The following is a 23,107-nucleotide window of genomic DNA, read 5'->3' on the forward strand; positions in this document are numbered from 1 at the left end:
GGCGTCCAATTTTAGAATAACTAATCCACTTTTCAGGTTAATCAATTTTAGAATAAAGAACCTATTGCTTAAATTTTGCAGAAAAATTCAATCAGTAAGTACCTCATTCTGAATTTTCTATGACTACATTAGCATGTTCCTTTGTGGTCTCAGTAACTTGCCCTTGCAGCTCCAGATGCTGGATCTTGAATGTGAACCAAACAGCTTCTATCTCCACTATAGTTGTCAGTCAATTAATTTTTCATGCAAAAGAAAATGTAATAAAAGGCAGGTTGAAACCATTGACATTAATTTGTGGATGTTCACATTCAGATAATTGTAGTACCAACTTTGCCGCATAATTTAATAAATGATTTCAGGAGTGACGGGCGTCGATGGTCTTTGGCTTCCCTTCCTTCATCTGGCTATGGGACAAATACTCCAAGTTCTACTGTGTCGGTAGGTTTTTTTTTTCCAACTTGACCTAGTAAACTGTCTTAAATCTGAAGCAACAATAAACTGCAAAGCATCCTCTTGGGTCCTTTGCACTGATGAGTTTACAGATGCTATGGATTCTGTACTTCAGTAGTTAACTGAACCATGGAATAGAAATTGGACAATCCTGCAAGTTGCTCTGGAGATGGTTGCAGGGCTCTTATTTTTGGAATCACTGTTTAATAAGTTTAAACAAAACCTTCTATGAATCTGTTTTGAAATTGATTTGGAGTTGGAAGATGTGAAATATGACCAACCGTCAGAGGAAGGCCTTGTTAAATTAGTAAAGCTTGTGGATATGTTTCAAAAATACTTTGAAGCTGTAAAGATAACTATCTAATCTGTGAGGATGATTTGTAATCCACACAGGAGGATAGAAAGGCAAAGTAGTTAATGCTGTAGAATTTTAAGTTTTAAATGGAGCATTCCAAAAAATGAATACTATATTCTCTACCTTATTAATGCACTTGACCTGAGAATTAAATATCTGATCCTCCTCCATGAGATAACATAAAGTTGAGTCTGTAATAGCATTTGTGATTTTTTGATTAATTTGTAGAAATTGAGCTGACTAGGTCTTAAAACTCATATTGATATGATTTTCTAATTAGTTTTCTTTTCTTTTCACTGACACTTTTTGACCAAATCCAGGAAAATCTAAAAAATTTAAGTCGTGGTGTTCTCCCTTTTAATTTTCTAGTCATCCTGCTCATCTCAGGAAAAGTTGCATCAGTTGCCGTACCAGCCGACTCCGGATGAGCTGCACTTCCTTTCCAAGCATTTCTGCAGTACCGATGCCATCTCGAACGAGGAGAGACGCAGGCCTGTTTCAATGCGACCACGTTCCAGGAGCCTGAGGTTTGTACTCTTCAACTTCCCCTGGTGGTACAAATAAAAGTGTAATGGGACCGAGAATGAGGAAATAAATGTTTATTTTATTCCTGATTTGATTTTTACTGTGCGACTAGGATCGACTATAATCCCAATTCTTTCATAAGCTTAGCACACTTTATATGATACAGAATAAATAATTCACTGATGAAAATTATATTTGAAAACAATTTTTTAAAAATTATCTCTGATCTTTTAAGCTGTTTCCGTGTAGTGGCCTAAAAAGAAATAGTTATAGCAAAATAACACAAATCTTTGTAAATTCAATTTTAAGAACATGCATGTTTATATTTGGTGTGTTTTTCTGCATGATGCTGAAGAAATATTGCTCTTTCCTTTCCCTCCCACTTCCCCAAGCTGTGATCACTTGAATGTCCAATATCGTCGTAATATTTCAATAAAGTGGTCAGTGTTCAGCCGTGGCCTGCAATCAGTGGTAACTCCTGTGTACCTAACAGCATTAAAGGTGCAATTCTCTTCTTGTCGATCCCCACAGAAGTTTTCTGATTCTTAATGACTCATTTGATGATTGTGTAGAATCATTGGGAGAGTTGGTGCATTATTTATAAATGTTATACTAAGAATGAGTAATCACATACAATTAAAAAAAAACACAGGATGTGTACTTGAATTATCGAAACATGGAACACATTCTACCAAGTGCATCATGGGATTAGTATAGATAGGCATTTGATGGATGATGTAGATACAGAGGGCTGAAAAGGTTTGTTTCGATGCTATATGACTCTCTTAGGACAGCGGAACCTGAAGAGGTCACCAAAATGAGTCCAGAGACAAATATTTAGCATTGAATAGAAAAGAGCCCCCAAAAATTGAACCAGTCCAGGAGGAATCGGCAAGGGCTACATCTATGAAAGGAAAAGCAATTGGACTATGTTCTTACCAAGCACATATCCATTCTGCACTACATAATCCATTCTGACCCTGGCTTTATGTGTTTCATTACTGGAAGCATAGCACAGCTCTTATATTGCATTGCTTGGTCTAAATTTCCACCTTGTTTTTCTAATGATGCACTTATTTAATGACCTTTAAAATGGGAATTGTATACCTGTACTGAGGCTGAAGCATGGGAATAAGAAAAATTCAAGCTTTCCTGGACTTGAATTGCAATAATCAGGAACAGACGTGCACTTATTTCTGTTGAAATAGTTTAATCATCATTAAATATAGATTCTGACATCCTCGGAAGCTCTTGGTTCATAAATTTAAATGTGCTTCTTTTGAAATTGCAGATTTCTGTTCATTAACCTCAAATTCTTCCTCAGGCAATCATAAACCTTTTAAGCCCTGAACAGATAACTTAGACGGGTGATGAAAGGTCATCAGTTTAAGCCAATAATTCTGTTGCATTTGCCACAATTTCTGCCTGACCTATTAAATCTTTCCATTATTTTCAGATTTGTTTCCAGATTTCCAGCACTGGCAGTATTTATGTTGATTTTTTTTTTATTTAAATAAAATAAAGTTTATCCATAATAAAACAAAATTTACAACAATAAACCTTTCAAGGCCTTTTCAGTCTTTATATCCGTACTCAGTGCTTTCAGTACTATTCTATTGCATTCATAATGACACTGCTGCCACTCGTGGCATTGGGAGTATTTTTGTTAATTGGGTTTGTCAGAAGGCTGACTGCTGAAAAAGAACCAGAGCTGCGTTCACTGCCATCCCTGTGTATTATTCTTTGAGTTGTTGGTCATCACTCTTTGCTCTCCCAGGTGGCTGGAAATGGAATCTATGACCTGGTTTTAAATCTGGAAGAGTCTCGACTATAACACCAGTTCAGTGTGAAACTTCTAGATTTATTAGAATTGTATGCAAAATCCTCGGACCGGATTTTAAAATAAAATCCAATGAAAGCTTTCTCTTTGTGTTGGCAGTAGTTGGCAGCCGTCAATCCTAGGGGATCGTGGGTTTGCGACTCTGGTGGACTGTGTCCTCTCCAGGGCGCAAACCTGGGCGGGAAGATTTGAAGAACCGGCTGTTGCCCATGCAGCGGGTTCCCCCCTATCCACATCACTAATGTAGAGCAAGGGAAGGGCAAGCACTAATGCAGCTTGGCACCAGTGTTGTTGCAGAGGTTGCCAGAGTGAAGTTGTAAACAACATCAAGCTGCCTTAGGGTCCCTGGCTCCGGTTTTAATATTTGGGGTTTACTCCTGAAGCCTTTTCCTCTGGTGGGTGTGGCCGCAAGGCAGCGGAGGTTTAAAATCAGAGTTTTCCTTCTCCTAGGCGGGCTGCTGTCCAAGGCTGACAAGCCTGACCTGCCCGAAGCAACTGGTTTTTTGGTGCCAGTAGTCCGCCTTTGCCACTTCTCTTGTCAGTAGAAACAGTTCTGTCGGGCCTAGTAGCTAAGCCACACGTGACACCAAGAATTAGAGGCTGTTAGAGTTCCATGCCATTTGGAGCACTTTCCCCAGAAAGGGAGCTTATCCCCACTACCACCCCTGGCTATGACAATCTTAGGAACCTGTCAAGTAATTGAAGCAGCTGTTAAGTAATTAATGCTCACTGACACTTTGACTTCAAACTGGTGTGAGGTCTGATGAAGCACTTTGTGACTTCTACTGGCCTCATTATTGACGCTGTCGAGCTTTCCGATGCACTGCAGCAAGTTGCATCATGTTATTTACTTTTTATTGGTAGGGAAACTAACTCAGGGATCATATGGGTCTTGGAAGTTAAGAACCTGTGATTCCTTTAATGCAGGGGTTCCCAACCTGGGATCCACAGACCCTTCATTTAACAGTAGGGGTCTATGGCATAAAAAAGATTGCAAATCCCTGCTCTAAAAGAAAACAAACATATCTTCAGGCTCCATACCCAAGAATATGGAAAATTCTAGCACACTCTCAATTTAGAACCAATATTTCCAAAGAATCTGGAAGTTTTGGCCAGATTTATTTTTTTTGTGTGTGGATAAACCAGCAATTTTGAATGGAACATTCAGCATTCATCCTCAGAAGTGCTGTTTAGTCCAGGGTTTCTGCCATTTATGTGCAAACTGTTGTCTGGAACTTGCTTGTGGCTGTGGGTCAGCAGTCTGACATTTGTGGCTAGCGGCTGGACTCCTGTGATGGGATGCAAAATCATGGCAGTTCCCCAGTGCTCACCCGGAGAATCTTCGTAAAGAGGTCCTGTCCTCATTGGCAATGTGTAGGGAGTACTGCTTCAGTGGAATCGAATGGTTGTGAGGGAACAAAGTAAGCGTTAGTAGTTTCAAATCATTTATGTTAACAACACTGACCAGACCCTTCACCACCTACCTGCTCCACAAACATCATCAACGACCTCTTTATGCTAATATTGTTCAGTTGTTCAGTCGAATCTGACTCTTCGTGATAAGATACGGAAGTGGAGTGCCAGGTCTTTCAGATACTGCTGCTGCCCAGTTTGGGACCCGGCTGGGTTTGAACTCAGGACCATCTGCCTTGAAGTTCAGTGCTGATGCCACTACACCACCAGCCGGCCCATGCTAATATTACAATAGTCCAATTTTTATTCTCCCACATTCTCATCAGCTCCTCCCAGAACCTATTACCCACCAACACACAAGGAAGGATCAGTTTACAGTGGCCAATTAACTTAGCAACCCGCGCCTTTAGGATGTGGGAGGAAACTGGAGCATCTGGAGGAAACACATGTGGTTATAGGGGGAGTGTGCAAACAGGTGTCAGAATCGAACCTGGGTCTCTGGTGCTGTGAGACAGTTACTCCACTGTGCCACCTATTGTTTTATATAGTTCTTAAATTATTTTGTTTTTAATGTTTTAAGTGTTTTTATATAGTTTTGAAATTTTTAAAAAATGTTTCTGAGGTATCTTTTAAACACAAGATTCTACAGGGGCTGAACATCCAGAGCAACACACACAAAATGCTGGAGAAACTCAGCAAGTCAGGTAGCATCTATGGAGAGGAATAAACAGTGGGTTTCAGGCTGAATCATCAACTGTTTACTTCCCTCCGTAGATGTCACCCCTCTGCTGAGTTCCTTTAGTATTTCTGTATCTACCTACTGCTTGTTACGCTGTTTGAGCTTAGAACAGCAATAGAGGTCTTCCATCTCTGATGGTGTTCAGGGCTTCCTTCATCGTGCCAGTCGCTCGATTTTCACTACTGTCAGTCATGCAAGTCAGGAATACTGTTGCACTCAGATATAGAAGGATTCTTCATTGCTGCTTCCGTAACAGTTTTGTTTGACCATTCAGGCTTGTTATCCCTGAGCAAAACCTCCTCCCCCAGAACTTGGAGGAATGGTGGACATCTTTTAATGTGGCCTTCACCCTTTGACCTGTTTGGCATGGGTGACCCTACCAAGCGCCAAAGCATAAAGCCAACATTGCTCTCCAGGTCATTGAGGCATGCAAGCCTCCAAATCCAACAAGGTTGTAGTCCTCTTGGAGGTCAGCATTTTGTATGTGTTGCTCTAAATATCCCTTGATAGCTATGACTCAAGGGTTGAAACTTCGTTTGATGTCACAGTTGTTATTTCTCAGCTGTTTATGACCCAGTCTTGTTTTGTCCATTCATTTCCACCTTCATACCATCCTCTACCCATTCAAAGATTCAAAGTACATTATTATCAGAATATGTATGCATTATACAGCCTTGAAATTCACCTCCTGACAAGAAGCCACGAAAAAAAGAAACACAAAAGAACCCGTATTAATAAAAGTCTGTTGAATACCCACTGTGCGGAGAGGAATAAACCCACAAACAAATAGCGTTCTGAACTGAGGTCCGCAAGAGAATCCCATAGTTCAACACAGAGCCGAGTAAACCTCGTGGAGCAGCGATCTGAACCAGTCTGTCCTTCGATTCGACATGTAATAGACCTTTCCAATTCGTTAGGGTGCTTAAATCTCCATACAAACATTGCGTTCAGTCATATTGGTACGCCCTGGTCTGCCACTTCAATTTGACCTGTACCCGACCTTTCTGATTCAGCATGGCGCTCTAGTCTCTGTTCAAACATTGAGTTCAGCTGAATCAGTACGCTCTACTGCCCATACCTCGCCGCCTTCATTCATCCTTCAGCCTGGTGCTTAAATCGATCGAACCTTGTAGTCTTCCTCACGCTTGGTGATAGGCCCATCATCTCACCTCTCCTCACCTAGGTTCTGCCACATAGAATTGCCTTCAAGTCCACAGGGAAGTTGCAGACTATGACTTCTGATGATCGTTTACCAGAAAAAGTATGATTAACAAAGTAACTAGTTGTTTCCTTGTTTCATTCGCCACCAGCCAGAAGTCACTGAAGATCACCAACGCCATCCTTCCTCCTCTGATCTTAGGCCTTATCCTGGAGAGCCCTGCTGCAGGATGGGATTTAGACATTGAGATTGCAGCTGGAATTCCTTAGAACAGCTTAGTGTGGCAGTTTTCTCTCTTGGACCCCAATGAACATTTCTGCTAGAAGTCTATTTAAAAAAAGATATAACCTTGTTTGCTAACTTTGGATAGATTGGACTTGCATTAATTGGTGATGAAAACATATTAACTCCTGCCTGAGAAGCAAATTGGATATGCTCCAATTTGCCTACAGTCACAATAGATCCACACAGATGCCATCTCATTTGGCGCGTCACTCAACCCTGGAACATCTGGATGGCAAAAGTGGTTGCTTTTTATCAACTACTGTTTGGCATTCAATACTACCATCCTCTCAAAACTAATCAAGACCTAGGCCTCAAAACCACATTGTGCAATTGTATCGTCAATTTCCTCACTTGCAGACCCCAGACAGTTCGGACTGACAACATCTCCTCTATGATCTCCATCAGCACAGGTGCACCTCAAGGATGTGTGTATGGCCCCTTCCTCTACACGCTTTACACTTATGACTGTGTGGCCAAGCACAGTTCCAATGCCAGATTCAAGTTTGCTGACGACACCGCTGTCGTAGGCCGAATCAAAGGTGGTAATGAATCAGCATATAGGAGGATGATTGAAAATCTGGCTGTGTGGTGCCACAACGATAACCTCTCACCCTGTGTCAGCGAGACCAAGGAGCTGATTGTTGACTGCAGGAGGAGAAAACCAGAGGTCCATGACCCAGTCCTCAATGGATGTTCAGAGGTGGAGAGGGTCAGCAACTTCAAATTTCTCGGTGTTACCATTTTGGAGGATCTGTCCTGGGTCCAGCACAAAAGTGCATCTATGAAGAAAGCACAGCAGTGTCTCTACTTCCTTAGGAGCTTTTGAAGATTCGGCATGACATCTTAAACTTTGACAAACTTCGATAGATGTATCACGGAGCCTGGTATGACAGCACAATGCCCTTGAACAGAAAATGTGACACAAAGCAGTGAATAAGGCCCAGTCCATCATGGGTAAAGCACTCCATTCAGGACATTGAAGCACTGTCACAAGAAAGCAGCATCCATCATCAGGGATCACCACCACTGAGGTCATGGTGTCTTCTCGCTCCTGCCATCAGGAAGGAGGTACCGGATCCTTTGGACTCGCACCGCCAGCTCCAGTAGCGGTTATTACCCCTCAAACATCAGACTCTTGAACCAAAGGGGATAATTTCACTTGCCCTATTATTGAAATGTTCTCACAACTATGGACTCACTTTCAAGAACTCTTCATCACATGTTCTTGATATTTGTTGCTTGTTTGTTTATTATTATTATTTCTTTCTTTTTGTATTTGCACAGTGTTGAATGCGCAAGTCATAGTCATAGAGAAGTACAGCACAGAAACAGGCCCGTCTAGACCATGCTGAAACCAAATAGACTGTCTGCTCCCATTGACCTGCTCCAGGATCATAGCCCTCCATCCCCCTACTCTCCACGTACCTGTCCAAACTTCTCTTAAACATTGAAATCGAGCTTGCATATACCACTCCTGCTGTCAGCTCATTCCACACTCTCACGATCCTCTGTGAAGAAGTTTCCCTTCATGTTTCCCTTAAACTTCTCACCTTTCACTCTTAACCCATAAACTCTGGTTGTAGTCCACCCAACCTATGGAAAAAGCCTGCTTGCATTTATCCTATCTAGACCTCTCATAATTTTGTATACGTCTGTCAAATCTCTTCTCAGTCTTCTACGTTCTCAAGGATACAGACCTGATGTATTCAATCTTTCCTTATAACTCAGACCCTGAGGACCTGACAATATCCTTATAAGTTTTCTCATACTCCTTCAATCTTGTTTACATCTTTCCTGTAGGGAGGTGACCAAAACTGCACACAATGCTGCAAATTAGGCCTCACCAACTTCAACATAACGTACCATCTCCTGTACTGATTATATTGATTCATGATGGCCATTGTGCCAAAAGCTTTCTTTATGGCCCTACCTACCTGTGACACCACTTTCACTGAATTACAGACATGTATTCCCAAATCCCTTTGTTCTACCACGTTCCTCAGTGCCCTACAATACACTGTGGGTGGGAGTATATGCTCACAGGGTGTGTGTGAAACATCTGTTGTAGTAGCGCTTGTAGTTAGTGCATGCTGTATGCTGCATAGTGCCCTCTGCTTGCTGCTCTCTGCTTGCTACTCTCTGCTTACAGCTATTGCCGCTGGCTAGCCTTCTTAATAGAGGGTGAAAAGAGGAGCCAAGTGTGTAAGCCTCCTCCTGCCAGTACAGAGCCTCTCCATCACCAAGACTCCTGTAGGGCCTCCTCGGGGCCACACATAGAAACTGGGTATCTTACGGTGCCAGGCTAAACTACAGGGGATCTCGGAGCAGCAGTGGGCCCCAGAGACGTGGTGTGCAGGCCCACTACTGTGTGGACACGCTCTGGCACCTGCCAACCACTGTCCCAGCTATGGGCATATAACCCCACTGCCTTGTGGTAAGTCTGTTGAGACAAGGCTAAGGGAGCACACCCTGACAGAAAAGCAATGGGCTGGCGGCGTGCAATAGGCGGGCCTTAACAGACAAAGGAACACTTTCAGTACGCTGGATGAACTCAGCAGGTTGGGCAGCATCAGTCAGAAACGATGAGTCGACGTTTCGGGCCGGAACCGTTTGTCAGGACTGAAGAATGAAAGATGGGGAAGGATTTGAAGAATGCTTGTAGCTTCAGTTGAAAGACCAGTAATTTGAAAGACAAAGGGGGTGGGGAGGGGAAGCATTAACGTCATAGCCCTTGAAAACAATGGGTGGTAGAAGAAGGAGGCGGAACCATGAGGGAGCTGGGGGAGGGGGTAGAGTGAAATAGGGATAGAGGAAGGGAGGGGGAGGAAATTACCAGAAGTTGGAGAATTCTATGTTCATACCAAGGGGCTGGAGACTACCTGGACTGTGTATGAGGTGTTGCTCCTCCAACCTGAGTTTAGCCTCATCATGGCAGTAGAGGAGGCCATGTGTGGACATATCTAAATGGGAATGGGAAGCAGAGTTGAAGTGGGTGGCTACCGGGAGATCCTGTCTGTTGTGACGGACGGAGTGGGGGTGCTCGACGAAGCAGTCCCCCAATCTGCGTCGGGTTTCACTGATGTAGAGGAGGCCGCACCGGGAGCACTGGATGCAATAGATGACCCCAACAGACTCACAAGTGAAGTGTTGTCTCACCTGGAAGGACTGTTTGGGGCCCTGAATGGTTGCAAGAGATGAGGTGTAGGGACAGGTGTAGCATTTACGCTTACAGGGATAAGTGCTGGGTGGGAGATCAGTGGGGATCTCGGCAGCCTCCTGCAGCCAAGATGTGGGACCGGTTGTCCTGGGATCACTCTTGCCAAATGGGATTTACCTCATCATGGTGAAGATAGAGCTACTGGGGATGGCGCACCCCCTGTGGCACTTTAAAATCTTCCTTGCGCAGGCCTCCACTTCTGACCACGGTGAACAATACCTGGACCTTACATATGGTTGAAGACTGACGGCAATGGGAGCAGGTACGAATGGACCGGGGGCTTCTAGTCAGAACCCTGCCGAGCAGTAGCACAGGGTATTTGGTCGCTAGCAGCTGGGACTGAGTGGCAGCTGTTTTTGGCAGGCCCCTGTGCGACTGAGCAGCCCTATTTAGGGACTGCACTGCTTACCACAAATGAGGAAGGACCTAGAAAAGGTGGCCTAAAAATTGCCCATTCAATCATTCACCTGGATAGGTAACCGTGCCTATTGGGTTATTCCACTACTGCAGTCAAAATAAGAAACAATACAGCCTAAAACTGGCAACATGGAATGTAAGGACTCTGATGGACTCATATGGCATCTCTGACAGACCTCACCGGAGAACAGCCTTGATTGCTGCTGAGCTGAGGCGCTACAATATTGACACTGCTGCCCTGAATGAGACCAGGCTCCTGGATGAAGGCTCTTTAACAGAGGAAGGGATGGGTTACACCTTCTTCTGAAAAGGTATCCCCCCAGATGGACAACATCTCCACGGAGTAGGCTTGGCCATCAAGAACACCTTTCTGCCAAGTCTCACAGAAACACCTGTTGGCAAGAGTGAAAGACTAATGACCCTCTGTATCCCCCTGGCAAAGAAATGTTATGCCACGCTTCTCAGTGCCTATACATCAACTTTGCTATCTGGGAATGAGGCCAGGGAATGCTTTTATCAGACATTGGATGAAGCTCTTTGCCGGATCACTAAGAATGATAAGATCCTTTTGCTTGGGGACTTCAATGCTAGGGTGGGACAGAACAACAGGATATGGAGTGGAGTGCTAGGTAGGCATGGTATTGGCAAGGTGAATGCAAATGGCATGAGACTACTTACTCTTTGCTCTGAGCATAACCCTACCATAACCAGCACCATCTTCCAGCAGAAGGCAAAAGACTTCGTGGATGCACCCTCACTTTAAGTATTGGCACATGATCGACTTCATCATTGTGAGACGTAGTGACATCAAGGATGTTCTCATCACCTGTGCCATGAGAGGTACAGAGTGCTGGACTGATTGTGGCCAAGCTCCATATGAAAATGCATCCCCCCTTGTGGCTGCAAAAACCCAATAAAAAGCGGCTAAATTGCAACCGCCTGAGAGAGACAGAAGCAAGAATTGAGTTTCGAGGCATCCTAGCTGAGAAACTAAGGGAGCTGGAACCTTGTCTGAGCTCAGAAAATACCATGGAACAACAGTGGACCTATATCAGCTTTGTGCTCTATGAGACAGCAGCCCAATCCATCAGCCATAAGAGCAGGAACCACCAAGACTGGTTTGACGATAACTCAGACACCATCCGCAACTTGCTTAAGGACATGCACAAAGCACACCGGGCAACTTCAGACAATCCTTCATCCACCAGCATCAGCCAGCATTGGCAGGCAACTCGGAGGAAAGTGCAAAAAGCAATATGGGCCATACAAAATGAGTGGTGGACTGAAAAGGCACATGAAATCCAGTCCTTTGCCGATAATAATGACATGCATAATTTTTACAATGCTGTCAAAACCATCTACGGCCCAATAACTCGATGAGTTACTTCCCTGAAAACAGCAGATGGTCTAACACTTCTGAAGAATCAGAATACCATTCTGCTGATGTGGGCTGAGCATTTTAACATCCTGCTTAATCAGGACTCTGACACAGACCCACCATCCTGGACGAACTCCCTAAACTTCCTCTTATCCACTACCTCAGTCTACCACCAACCTTCTAGGAGGTTCTATCAGCTGTCCATTCCTTTAAGAACAACGTCCCCTGCTGATAGTATCCCTGCTGAGTTACTGAAGAACGGAGGGTACATGTGTATGCACACCCTCTACCAGTACATCACCAAGGCCTGGACTGATGAGAACATCCCACAGCAATGGAGAAATGCAAACATCGTTGTCATTTATTAGAACAAGGGTGACAAGGCCATTCGCAGCAATAGTAAGGGCATATCACTCCTTTTTGTTGCTGGAAAGGTCCTGGCTAAGGTGATGCTTCAGAGACTCATTAGCAACATCACCGAGTCAATGCTGCCTGAATCTCAGTGTGGATTTAGGAAGAACAGGAGCACGATCGACATGATCTTCACAGCCTGGCAGCTTCAGGAAAAGTGCCTGGAGAAACATCAGGACCTGTTTATGGCCTTTGTCGATCCCTCCAAAGCATTCAACACTGTGCAAAGAGAGCTCTTATGGGATGTCCTCCTCAGGTTTGGCTGTCCCAATAAATTTGTTAACATCATCCGCCAGTTCCATGATGGGATGACTGCTCGGGTGACCAGAGGATGACAAGAGTCCGAGCCCTTCTTTGTACGCACAGGGGTGTGTACTAGTGCCAGTGCTCTTTAACATCTTACTCTTGTGTGTTACCAAACTTCTTCACAATGAGATTGAAGGCAGCAGCGGTGTGGCAGTGGACGTCAGATTAGATGGCAACCTCTTTAACATCAGGAGGCTTCACGCAACCACCAGACTCCGTAGAGAGCAGGTCCTGGAGCTGCAGTATGCAGACGACTGTGCTCTTGTGGCCCACACTCCGGAGGATCTTCAGACTGTCCTTGCTGCGGGAGTGAGAGCGTACAGCAGGATGGGGTTGACTGTCAATACCACAAAGACAGTAGTGGTTTGCCAATGGAGTACCAATGTACCACTCTACCTACCTTCACTTTTGGTGATGAAAAGCTGTCAGTAGTGCCATCTTTCGAATATCTGGGGAGCATTCTTTCAGAGGATAGCAGCATTGACAACAACATTCAGAGCCGCATTAAACAGGCATCAGCTCCCTTTGGGAGACTTCAGCATAGAGTCTTTCGGAACAGGAGCCTCCGTCCCTCCACAAAGGCCGCCGTATACCAAGCGGTCTGTATCACCATCCTCCTTTATAGCTGTGAAACTTGGGTAACCTACAGCCGTCACATCAAGTCTTTGGAGTGCTTCCACATAAGCTGCCTACAGCGCATCCTGGGAATTACCTGGCGTGAGCGGGTGCCTCACACTGAAATACTTGTAAAGACCAACTGCAGAGGTATTGAGGCCATGATCACCCAGCGTCAGCTGCAGTAGCTGGGGCAAGTGATAAGAATGCCCCCATGTCGGCTACCCTGCAGAGTGTTATACAGCTAGCTACATCATGGTCGACGCTCAGCTGGAGGGCTGAAGAAGCGCTATAAGGATCAGATGAAGAATGCTTTAAGGAAGTGCAAGATCAGACCCGAGGACGTAGAGGATGTTGCTGCTGACCGTACCACTTGGCGACAGCTGTGTAGGGGCAGGGTTCATGTTCTGGAGATGGAAAGAACAACCAGAAGACAGCAGAAGAGAGCCAGGAGAAATGCAGCCATGGTTGCCACCATTACCACCACTACCACATATACATGTCCCACCTGCAATAGAGCTTGTGGGTCCAGGATAGGACTGTATAGTTATCAAAGATCTCACCGTTAAAGGAATGGACGTTGTTATCCGATTTTGATGGACAACTGAAGAAGACAATACACTGTGTTAGACCTACCCTGGTTGCTCTTACTGACGTGCAAACCCTCGCATTTGTCTGCATTAAATTCCATCTGCCATTTTTCAGCCCAGTTTTCCAGCTGATGCAGAGCCCTCTGCAACCCATGAGAGACTTCCTCATTGTCCATTACACCCCCAATCTTGGTGTCATCTCCAAATTTGCTGATCCATTTAACCACTTTTATCATCCAGATCATTGATATAGATGACAAATAGCAAAAGACTAAGCACCAATCCCTGTGGCACTCCACTAGTCACCGGCCTCCAGTCAGAGAGGCAACCATCTACTGTCTCTGGCTTCTCCCACAAAGCCAATGCTCAATCCAATCTCATCTTGAATGCCCAGCGACTGAAGCTTCTTGATCAGCCTCTCATGTGGGACCTTGTCAACTGCCGTACCAAAGACCATATTGACAACATCCACTACCTTTGCTTCATCCACATGCCTGATAACTTCCTTAAAACTCCATACGACTGGTTAGACATGACCTACCACACATGAAGCCATGATGACTATCCTTAATCAGTCTATGTCTATCCAAATACTTATATATCCAATTCCCTTAGTTTACCTTCCCAAGACTTTCCCAGAACTGGTGTCAGACTCACTGGCTTATAATTTCCTAGTATATGTCTAGAGCCTTTTTAAAACAGTAACAGCATTGGCTATCCTCCGGTACTCTGGTATCTCCCCTGTTGCTACGGATGATTTAAATATCACTGCTATTTCTGGCAATTTCTGCACTTGCTTCCCTTGGAGTCCAAGGGAACACCTTGTCGGGTCCTGGGAATTTAATTATCCTTATTTGCCTCAGGGTAACAAACATCTCCTTCTCTGTAATCTGTCCAGGGGCATGAAGTTGATGCCGCTTTGTCTTTCTTCTACAGACTCTGTGTCCATCTCCAGAGTAAATACAAATACAAAAAAATTATTTAAGATCTCTCGCATCTGTTTTGGCTTCACACTTGGATTACCGTTCTGTCTTTCAGAGGACCAATTTTGTCCCTTGCAATCCTTTTGTTCTTAACATATCTGTAGAACCCCTTGGGATTCTCCTTCACCTTGTCTGCTAGAGCAACTTCATGCTTTCTTTTAGCCTTCCTGATTTCTTTCTTAAGTGTTCTCTTGCATTTCTTATACTCCATAAGCACCTCATTTTTTCCTAGCTGCCTATACCTGCAATGTACCTCCTTTTTTCTCTTAACCAGGGCCTTAATATCTCTTGAAAACAAAGGTTTCCTACAGTTGTTGTTGTCACCATTTATTCTGAAGGCACATACAAGCTTTGTACTCTCAGAATTTTGTGTTTGAAGGCCTCCCACTTACCAATTACACCTTCGCCAGAAAACAGCCTGTCCCAATCCACACTTGCCAGATCATTTCTGATACCATCAAAATTGGTCTTTCTCCAATTTAGAATCTCAACCCACGGTTCAGACCTATCTTTTTGCATATTTACTTTGAAACTAATGGCCATCTTGTCCCGAAAGCAGTGTTCCCTTCCACAATCTTCTGCCACCTGCCCTGTCTCGTTTCCTAATAGCATATCCTATATTGCACGCTCTCTCATTGGAACTTCTGTGTACATCTGAGGGAAACTTTCCTGAACACATTTGACATCTCTATATCACATCTTGTCCTTTTACAGTCAATATGTGGAAAGTGAAAATCACCTATTACAGTATAACAACTTCCATGATTCTTGCAACAGTCTGCGATCTCTTTACAAATTTTTTCCTCTAAATTCCGAGGACTCTTGGGTGGTCTGTAATATAGCTCCAATAAGGTGGTCATACATTTCTTAATTCTCAGTTCCACGCATGACACTTCACTAGTTGAGCTCTCCAGTCCGTCCTGACTGAGCACTACCATGACATTTTCCCTGACTAGTAACGCCACTCTTCCCCGTTTATCCCTCCCACTCTGTCACATCTAAAACAATGGAAGCCCGGAATACTGAGCTGCCAGTTCTGCCCCTCCTGCAGCCAAGTTTCACTAATGGCTACAATGTCATAATTCCAGGTGTTGATCCATGTCCTGAGCTCACCCACCTTTCCTACGATACTTCTTCCATTGAAATTTACGCAGCTCAGGATCCTCGTCCCACCATGCTCAACCTTTTGATTTCTGACTTTGTCTGAGGTCTTACCGAAATCTGTCTCCACAACTGTTCTAGCACTCTGGTTCTCATCCCCTGCAGTTCTAGTTTAAACCGCACTGACCTTCCTGCTAGAATATTAGTCCCCCTCCAGTTCAGGTGCAGACTGTCCCTTCTGTACAGGTACCACTTTCCCTAGAAGAGAGACTAATGATCCAAAAATCTTTTGCCTCTCCTTCCTGCACCAACTCAGGCAAGTGTTAAAGTGTAAAATCTAACTAATTCTGGCCTCACCAGCACGTGGCACAGGTAGCAATCCTGTGATCACTACCTTGGAGGTTCTGCCCTTTAAGTTAGCACCGAACTGCCTGAACTCCCTTTGCAAAGCCTTATTATATGTCCTACATTTGTCATTGGTACCTACATGGACCATGAGCTCTGGCTGTTCACCTTCCCACTTAAGAATGCTGAGGAGTTGATCTGAGATGTCTCGGACCCTGGCACCCGGGAGGCAACATACCATCCGGGAATCTTGTACTCACCCACAGAAATTCTCGTCCGTTCCCCTAACTGAAATATCCCCTATTACCACAGTGATCCTCTTCTCCCCTTCTGATTCACAGAGGCAGACTCTGTGTCAGAGATCCACCACTGTGACTTTCCTCTGTTAGGTCACCCCCTCCCCCCAGCCCCCCAACAGTATCCAAAGTGATACACCTGTTGTTGAGGGACATGGCCACAGGGGTACTCTGCCCTGGCTCCTTAACTCTTTCCCCTTCCTGACTGTCACCCAGTTTCCTGTGTCCTGCACCTTGAGCGTAACTGCCTCTCTATGTGTCTTATCTATCACCCCTTCAGCCTCCCAAATGATCCTGAGTTTATCCAGTTCTAGCTCCAATTCCTTAATATGGATTATTAGAAGCTGCAACTGGATGCACTTTTCACAGTTGTTGTCAGAGACACTGGAGGTCTCCCTGTCTTCCCATGTCCCGCAAGAGGAGCATTCCACTATCCTGCCTGACACCTCTACTGTCCTAACTGAGCAGATGTAGCTTCCCTAGAGCTTTTCATTTTTTTGCTTTCTCTGACTGAAGCCTCGAAGAGCTAAAGACTCAAGATCACCTCTCTAACTTTGTCCACTCAGACGACGGCCACTGTGCTTGCCCCTGCCTTTTTTAAATTCGCTCTTGCTAATCAATCCCAAATGCCATTTGGTTCTTGGTCAGAACACAAATAAACTGCCGTGATCTTCTGCTACCTTTTTCCACTCAGTCAGTGGACCTGAGTGAAATCCCCTCCTCTCAAACTTCTGATGGCTGGATTGATCGCTGGTCAGAGCTCAAATGTTGGCGCCGTCTTTCATTGCTCAATTCGGGGTTCTATATATGTATGTTGATAATAAATCTACTTTGAATTTTGAACTTTACGGCTCAAACAGGCTTATTTAAAAAATAAACATTTTAATCAGAGTTCGGGTAACACATGAACAATCCAAATTTTAAAAATCGATTATAACACTCTCATATTGGTGACCTTTCATCTAAAAGATTGTCTTTAATTTCTGGTGTCTCTTTGGAGGTCTGTAAATGAGTTAACTTAGTGCAAAACCCACAATGGTTGACTAACCAGTTTATGAGATAGACCTGCTTCAAGACTTTTGCTTCTACATTTGTGCAGACAATCACGGAAACTTGTGCTGAGTGTACTTTGCCCTTAAAATTCTTTGGTTCTGTGCTGAAACGCACTGATAAAACAGCAAAATCGATAGGAAATTGCAGTTCAAGCATTCAGTTACTTTTATCGTCAGTTACTCCATGTGGCATTGATGAGACCAAAGCGTCATCGTTTGTTTAGCACGGAACAGATCACACTCAGACCTTGTCTAGACAGCATCTAAAGATATTAGCAGAATTGGAGGTATATTTAGTGAACAGATGGAACTTCAAGAAGATGTGTGCAAAAATAGCTTGAAATCAGTGTCTATTTTCAGATTTCTATTAATAAATAAAGATATCGGTTATTGTCTTTTTGGAAGTAAATTCTGCTTATACTTGAGAAAAATATTCTGGATTTGTGTATAATACTTGGTATTAACAATTATTTTTTAAGTGCCACTTGGTATAAAGGCCTATTATTTATGATCTAGGAAAGACTTTCAAAGGATTCATATTAATATTCCTGTTATAATTAATGCTCTAGTTATATTTTTTGCAAGTAGTCCTCTCATATTGGAGTGTGTAGAATTGTACGGACAATTAAATAATGGAAAATAAAGGTTCTTTAATCTGAAGTTACTTCAAATAGTTCTCCTTACGAGAAATATAAACAACCCATTGCAACAGCAAAATGATACAAAATGTACTTTGAAAGAGGCCACCTTTGTGAGAATAATGGAATGGAAATTCATCCTTGATTGCAGGAACCAGATAGCAGCTGTACATTGTATGTTGTTTCCAATATTTAGTTCAATTTACTTCAAACGATCAATCTCTACCTCATTTGTTGTTGGTTTCAGAAAGTCTGCAGGTTTTCTGATTTTTTTTTTTATGATCTTGAAGGATAACACCTGTGAAATAGAATGATATAAATACCAGCCATTTTTGTTAGTTATCGTGTGGAATCCCAGGAGAACAATTATTAAACCTTGTAGTGAATAAGGTGCCCAAAGCTTCTAAAACGTTGCTTGCTCATTTGCAGCCCTGGACGTTCTCCAGCCTGCTTTGATAATGAAATTATCATGATGAACCATGTCTACAAAGAGCGATTTCCAAAGGTAATTATTGTGCTTTTATTCTGCAGCTGCTATTTTGGTTTGATGATTTAAAAAAAAATGTTGAAGATTCTTTTCTCGGATCAATTCTCCATATCTGGGTTCTTTTTATTGGCTTAAAGAAAACTTTGAAGTTGATGAAAATCCAGAGGAGCAACATCAAATGTCCTATGTAAAACAGCCTGCAGAAACCTTGTGGTTAAAGGTTTAAATCATAAGCTTTTCCCCTCTTCAGAATTGCAAAGAGGGAACAGTCTGGATCAGTCATAGCAGTGGCAAATTGGTTGTTTTATAAATTAAATTGACATGAAAGAGCATGGGTTGAATGGACGAGCAGATCCAATGTGTGTGGCATTTCACCAAATCGTGAGTATAAATATCTCCTTCCTGAACTTCCAGCCACCTTATTCCCTTAATTTTAATTATCCAAGCATAACAATGCATAGGGTCAAATTAGATCGTCAATTTCAAACAATTCATTGGTTGCCTTTTTTTTAAAGAAACACTGGTGTTGCTGAATGCAGATTGCATCCATATTTTCAAACTCATGATTAATATGCTTTATTCCACAATATTCTTGTGGAAATTTTGCTGAGCTGTATTTTGAGGCCATAATAGAAGGTGTCGTGCCTGTTGTGATGGAACACTGCAAGCTATAGTCAGTAAAATTGGCATTAAGTTTAGGCCAAAAAAAAGCCCATTCCTGAATAATCAGGTTGGTTACTTGAGGTTATATTTCTGTAATCCTGTTATCTCTGTATTATAAAATAATCAACAGTGTCTTCTCAAGTGGGAAGGCTGGAAATACCTTCCACATGCTAATATTGCTAAGAATCTGTACTTGTAAATTTTGCATCTGATATGCAGGCATTTTTTTTTTTTTTTGAAGGTCTTGTATGGTTTATTTTGTATTTAGCACATTAACCAAGTTGTTTGGTTCCTCAGGCCACAGCCCAGATGGAAGAGAGGCTGCAGGATATTATCACGAGCTATTCTCCTGACAACGTTCTTCCACTGGCAGATGGAGTCCTCAGCTTTGCTCATCATCAGATCATTGAGCTGGCACGAGATTGCCTGGATAAGTCCCGGCTGGGCCACATCACTTCCAGATACTTCTTTGAATTGCAGGAAAAATTAGAAAAGTTGTTACAGGAAGTAGGTATTTCAAGTTGTTGTGTTTTTTGGCAGTTGGGTAACAGCATGTTTGATTCTGTGTGGGAAAACTAATTATGCTGCTCAGTTGTGCATATGAGATCATTTTCAGCTGCTTAATATACAACAAAAAAAACATAAACCTGAAGATAAAATGCAATTAGGTTTTGATAACAGGAGAGGTTTTGCATTGAAGTAGAAGGTCTGCACACATTGAAACCTACCAGTGCTAGCTAGGTAGATTAGATTTGCTTTATTTGTCACATGTACATCAAAGCATATGATGAAGTATGTCATTTGTGTCAAATCAAATCAGCAAGGATTATGCAGGGCAGCCCACAAATGTCACCATGCTTCAGCACCAACACAGCATGCCCACCACTTACTAACCCTATCCGGTATGACTGAAATATGGGAGGAAACTGAAGCAGTCGGATGAAAGCCACATGTTTACAAGGAAAACATAGAGACTCCTTACAGACTGGCAGGATTCAATCATAATTGATTTTACAGCCAGTGTTCTAAAGCTTTGAGCTAACTGCTAAGTTACTGTGCCATCTATAGATACAGTTAATATTTTCCTTTGCCCTTCTAATTATTAAATTTTGGTTAAAGTCATTTTGAAAGCTCAACTTCATTTAAAAAAAAACACTGATCTTTTTTGCATTATTGTGGGTCTATTAACTAGAGCAGTAGACAAATGCATTTTGATTAAGTGAATAAATTATATCTTTGACAACAGGTATCATAGTGAGGCCAATTCTGTTCTTGCATGATCCCTGTAAAGTTACCTTTCCAGGTTGGGTTGCATTCTGCATTTCAAGAGAATAGCCCAGTTTCTCCAACCTATTGAGGCTGAAATACCTCATTCCTGGAACGTTTCTTGTACATTCCTCTGCAATCTACCTTTGTATCTTTGTTGGTGACCAGAACTAGACAGAGTATACTTTACCTTGTTCAAGCTGACACCGACTCTCCAACTAACTTTTTGCATGGTATTTATGCTATTTCATATGCTCTGTTAAAATGCATGTGGGTAAGATCCACTGCATTTCCTTCATCAACCTACTTGTTACTTTATCAAAAGATGTTACTAGGTTAGTCAAACATATTTTTTCTATACTATTCCAGCTTCCCTTAATTAGCTGAACCCCCTCCAATTATTTGTTATTTTTTTTCCTTGAAGATATATTTCCGGAAGATCGTTTCTCATATCTTATTCATCACTGATATTAAATTGACTAGCCAGTTGTAACTGGGAATATCCTTGCACTATTTCATAAACAAGGATGGCACATTTGCCACTTCACAATTCTGTGGCACCTCTGAATTGTTTTGGGAAGATTGGAAGATTATGACCAATTCTTCTGCTATCTCCACCCCCACTTAGCAATTTGGGATGAAAGCGAACAGCAGCATCAACTGTAAGCATTGCTAGACTTTCCAGTCATTTTGCCTGCTTTTGAATCTCATCCATTACCTCATTTTTTTCAGTTTCTACCAATACTTTGTCAACACCTTCTTGGGAAACATCACGATACAGTATTTGTTAAGTATTCAAGCTCAGGGTTGACGTGTATCGTCTTTCTTTCCCCTAGTAGTTCTCCACTAACATCCCGTCCTCATTTATAACTTACATGCCAGTAAAAGTTAGATTTCTGTTTATATGAATTGTCATTAAGTTCTCGTGTTTTCTCCTTCTTTCTCTTCTCTACCCCTTGCAAACTACTTTATAGCCTCATTCTCATTTGTAGAATTCACCTAACATATATCAGATTGCCATCTTTTTTTTCGTCAAATTCTCTAACTCATTCCTTTTTGTTGAAGTGTATCTAACCTGTACCTCAAGCACAGAAAACTCTCTGAACAATAAGTCCATTGACCCCCATCAGTTCCACGCAATATAGCCTCCTTAAAGATACTCATTTTTTTTTTGTCTGTCAGTTCCATTTCAGCCTAACTACTTTCACTGTCAAATCCTGTGGCATTTTTTTGTGCATCCAGGGAAAGGTGAAAGATTACGATAACACGAGGAAACCTGCAGATGCTGAAATTTCAAGCAACACACATAAAAGTTGCTGGTGAACGCAGCAGGCCAGGCAGCATCTCTAGGGAGAGGTACAGTCAACGTTTCGGGCCAGCTCTTGGCTCCATCCCTCCCCCTCCTGTCTTCTCCTATCATTTCGGATCTCCCCCTCCCCCTCCCACTTTCAAATCTCTTACTAGCTCTTCTTTCAGTTAGTCCTGACGAAGGGTCTCGACCCAAAACGTCGACTGTACCTCTTCCTAGAGATGCTGCCTGGCCTGCTGCGTTCACCTGCAACTTTTATATAAGATTATGATAAGTTATTTTGGGATCTGCACCCCCTGTTCCCCAATCCCCTTAGCAACTGGGAAGGAAGCTATCCAATCCAAACAACATGCACTCTAAATAAAAATGGCCTTTCCAACACATCTTGAATTTCAGTCTGCTCCCCTTTCTGCCCATTGATGGTAGCCATCTTCTACATTAGAAGAGTACTTTTGATGGTAATGTCTAATGAAATGGCTTGGAAAGTTAGTCAGTTGATGTCACTTGATCCTCAAAAGATAGTTCTGCCCCTTGCAAAAGTTGAAGAGATCCTCATTGCAGTCAATTCACATATACAAAGGATTCAAGTTAATTGGGACATATCAAGACCAGTACATCTTGGCCAATTAAATGGCTGCACCAACTAGCTGAAGTTTCATGCTTTTAGCAAAAAAGTTATAAAGACAAACTATCAATATCTGAGTAACAAATTGTGTATTTAAATGAAATAGAGGACAAATTAAAATGTTGCCTATGCTACTACAGTACTATAAAACATTATATTGGTTCCTAATAGTTATCGATGGAGGAATTCATCCGGTGTATGTTGCAGTGTATCGGATGTCTGGGGAGGGGTAGCATGTCTGGTGAAGAGGCTTGTTGTGTCCATTCTGGGGAAGTTTACACACTTTTGGTCCCCACGAGACACTTGGCTCTCACCTGAAATCCAAGTAGATGTTTGAATGCAACAACGACCACACCCCATTCACCACTTCAGCAGCAGGGCTGAAGGGCACGATGAGGCACAGGAGAAGTCATGGGTATCCACTGCAACAAAGGAAGACCCCAGTTTGTGATGACTGTCAGTACAACTGGATCTGATTGAGAGAGTGGAACTTTCCCAGAGCATTGGCTTTTCCGCTTTAAAAACTGTCCTGCCCTGTGACGAGCAACCAACCTGCTACAGTGTTCTTTTGATCAACTGTAAATGAATAAAATTAGTACAGACCCTAGCAGAATATGGACTACCTTCACACAATGCTTTTGA

The 23,107-nt window shown here is 42.8% G+C and overlaps 1 protein-coding gene across 12 annotated transcripts in view; it reads left to right on the top strand.

The window, feature by feature from the left end:
- The window catches only part of LOC140197598 (microtubule-associated serine/threonine-protein kinase 4-like), a 437,605-nt gene that overhangs the window by 348,201 nt on the left and 66,297 nt on the right, over nucleotides 1–23,107 (top strand). For all 12 annotated transcript variants that reach the window (XM_072257798.1, XM_072257805.1, XM_072257800.1 and 9 more), the window contains 4 exons: nucleotides 360–438; nucleotides 1,175–1,332; nucleotides 18,545–18,620; nucleotides 19,563–19,772. In XM_072257798.1, coding sequence (XP_072113899.1) covers nucleotides 360–438; nucleotides 1,175–1,332; nucleotides 18,545–18,620; nucleotides 19,563–19,772 — 523 coding nt within the window. The remainder of the gene's footprint in view (nucleotides 1–359; nucleotides 439–1,174; nucleotides 1,333–18,544; nucleotides 18,621–19,562; nucleotides 19,773–23,107) is intronic.

This window comes from Mobula birostris, chromosome 5, assembly GCF_030028105.1.
Source record: "Mobula birostris isolate sMobBir1 chromosome 5, sMobBir1.hap1, whole genome shotgun sequence".
Lineage (NCBI taxonomy): Eukaryota > Metazoa > Chordata > Chondrichthyes > Myliobatiformes > Myliobatidae > Mobula > Mobula birostris.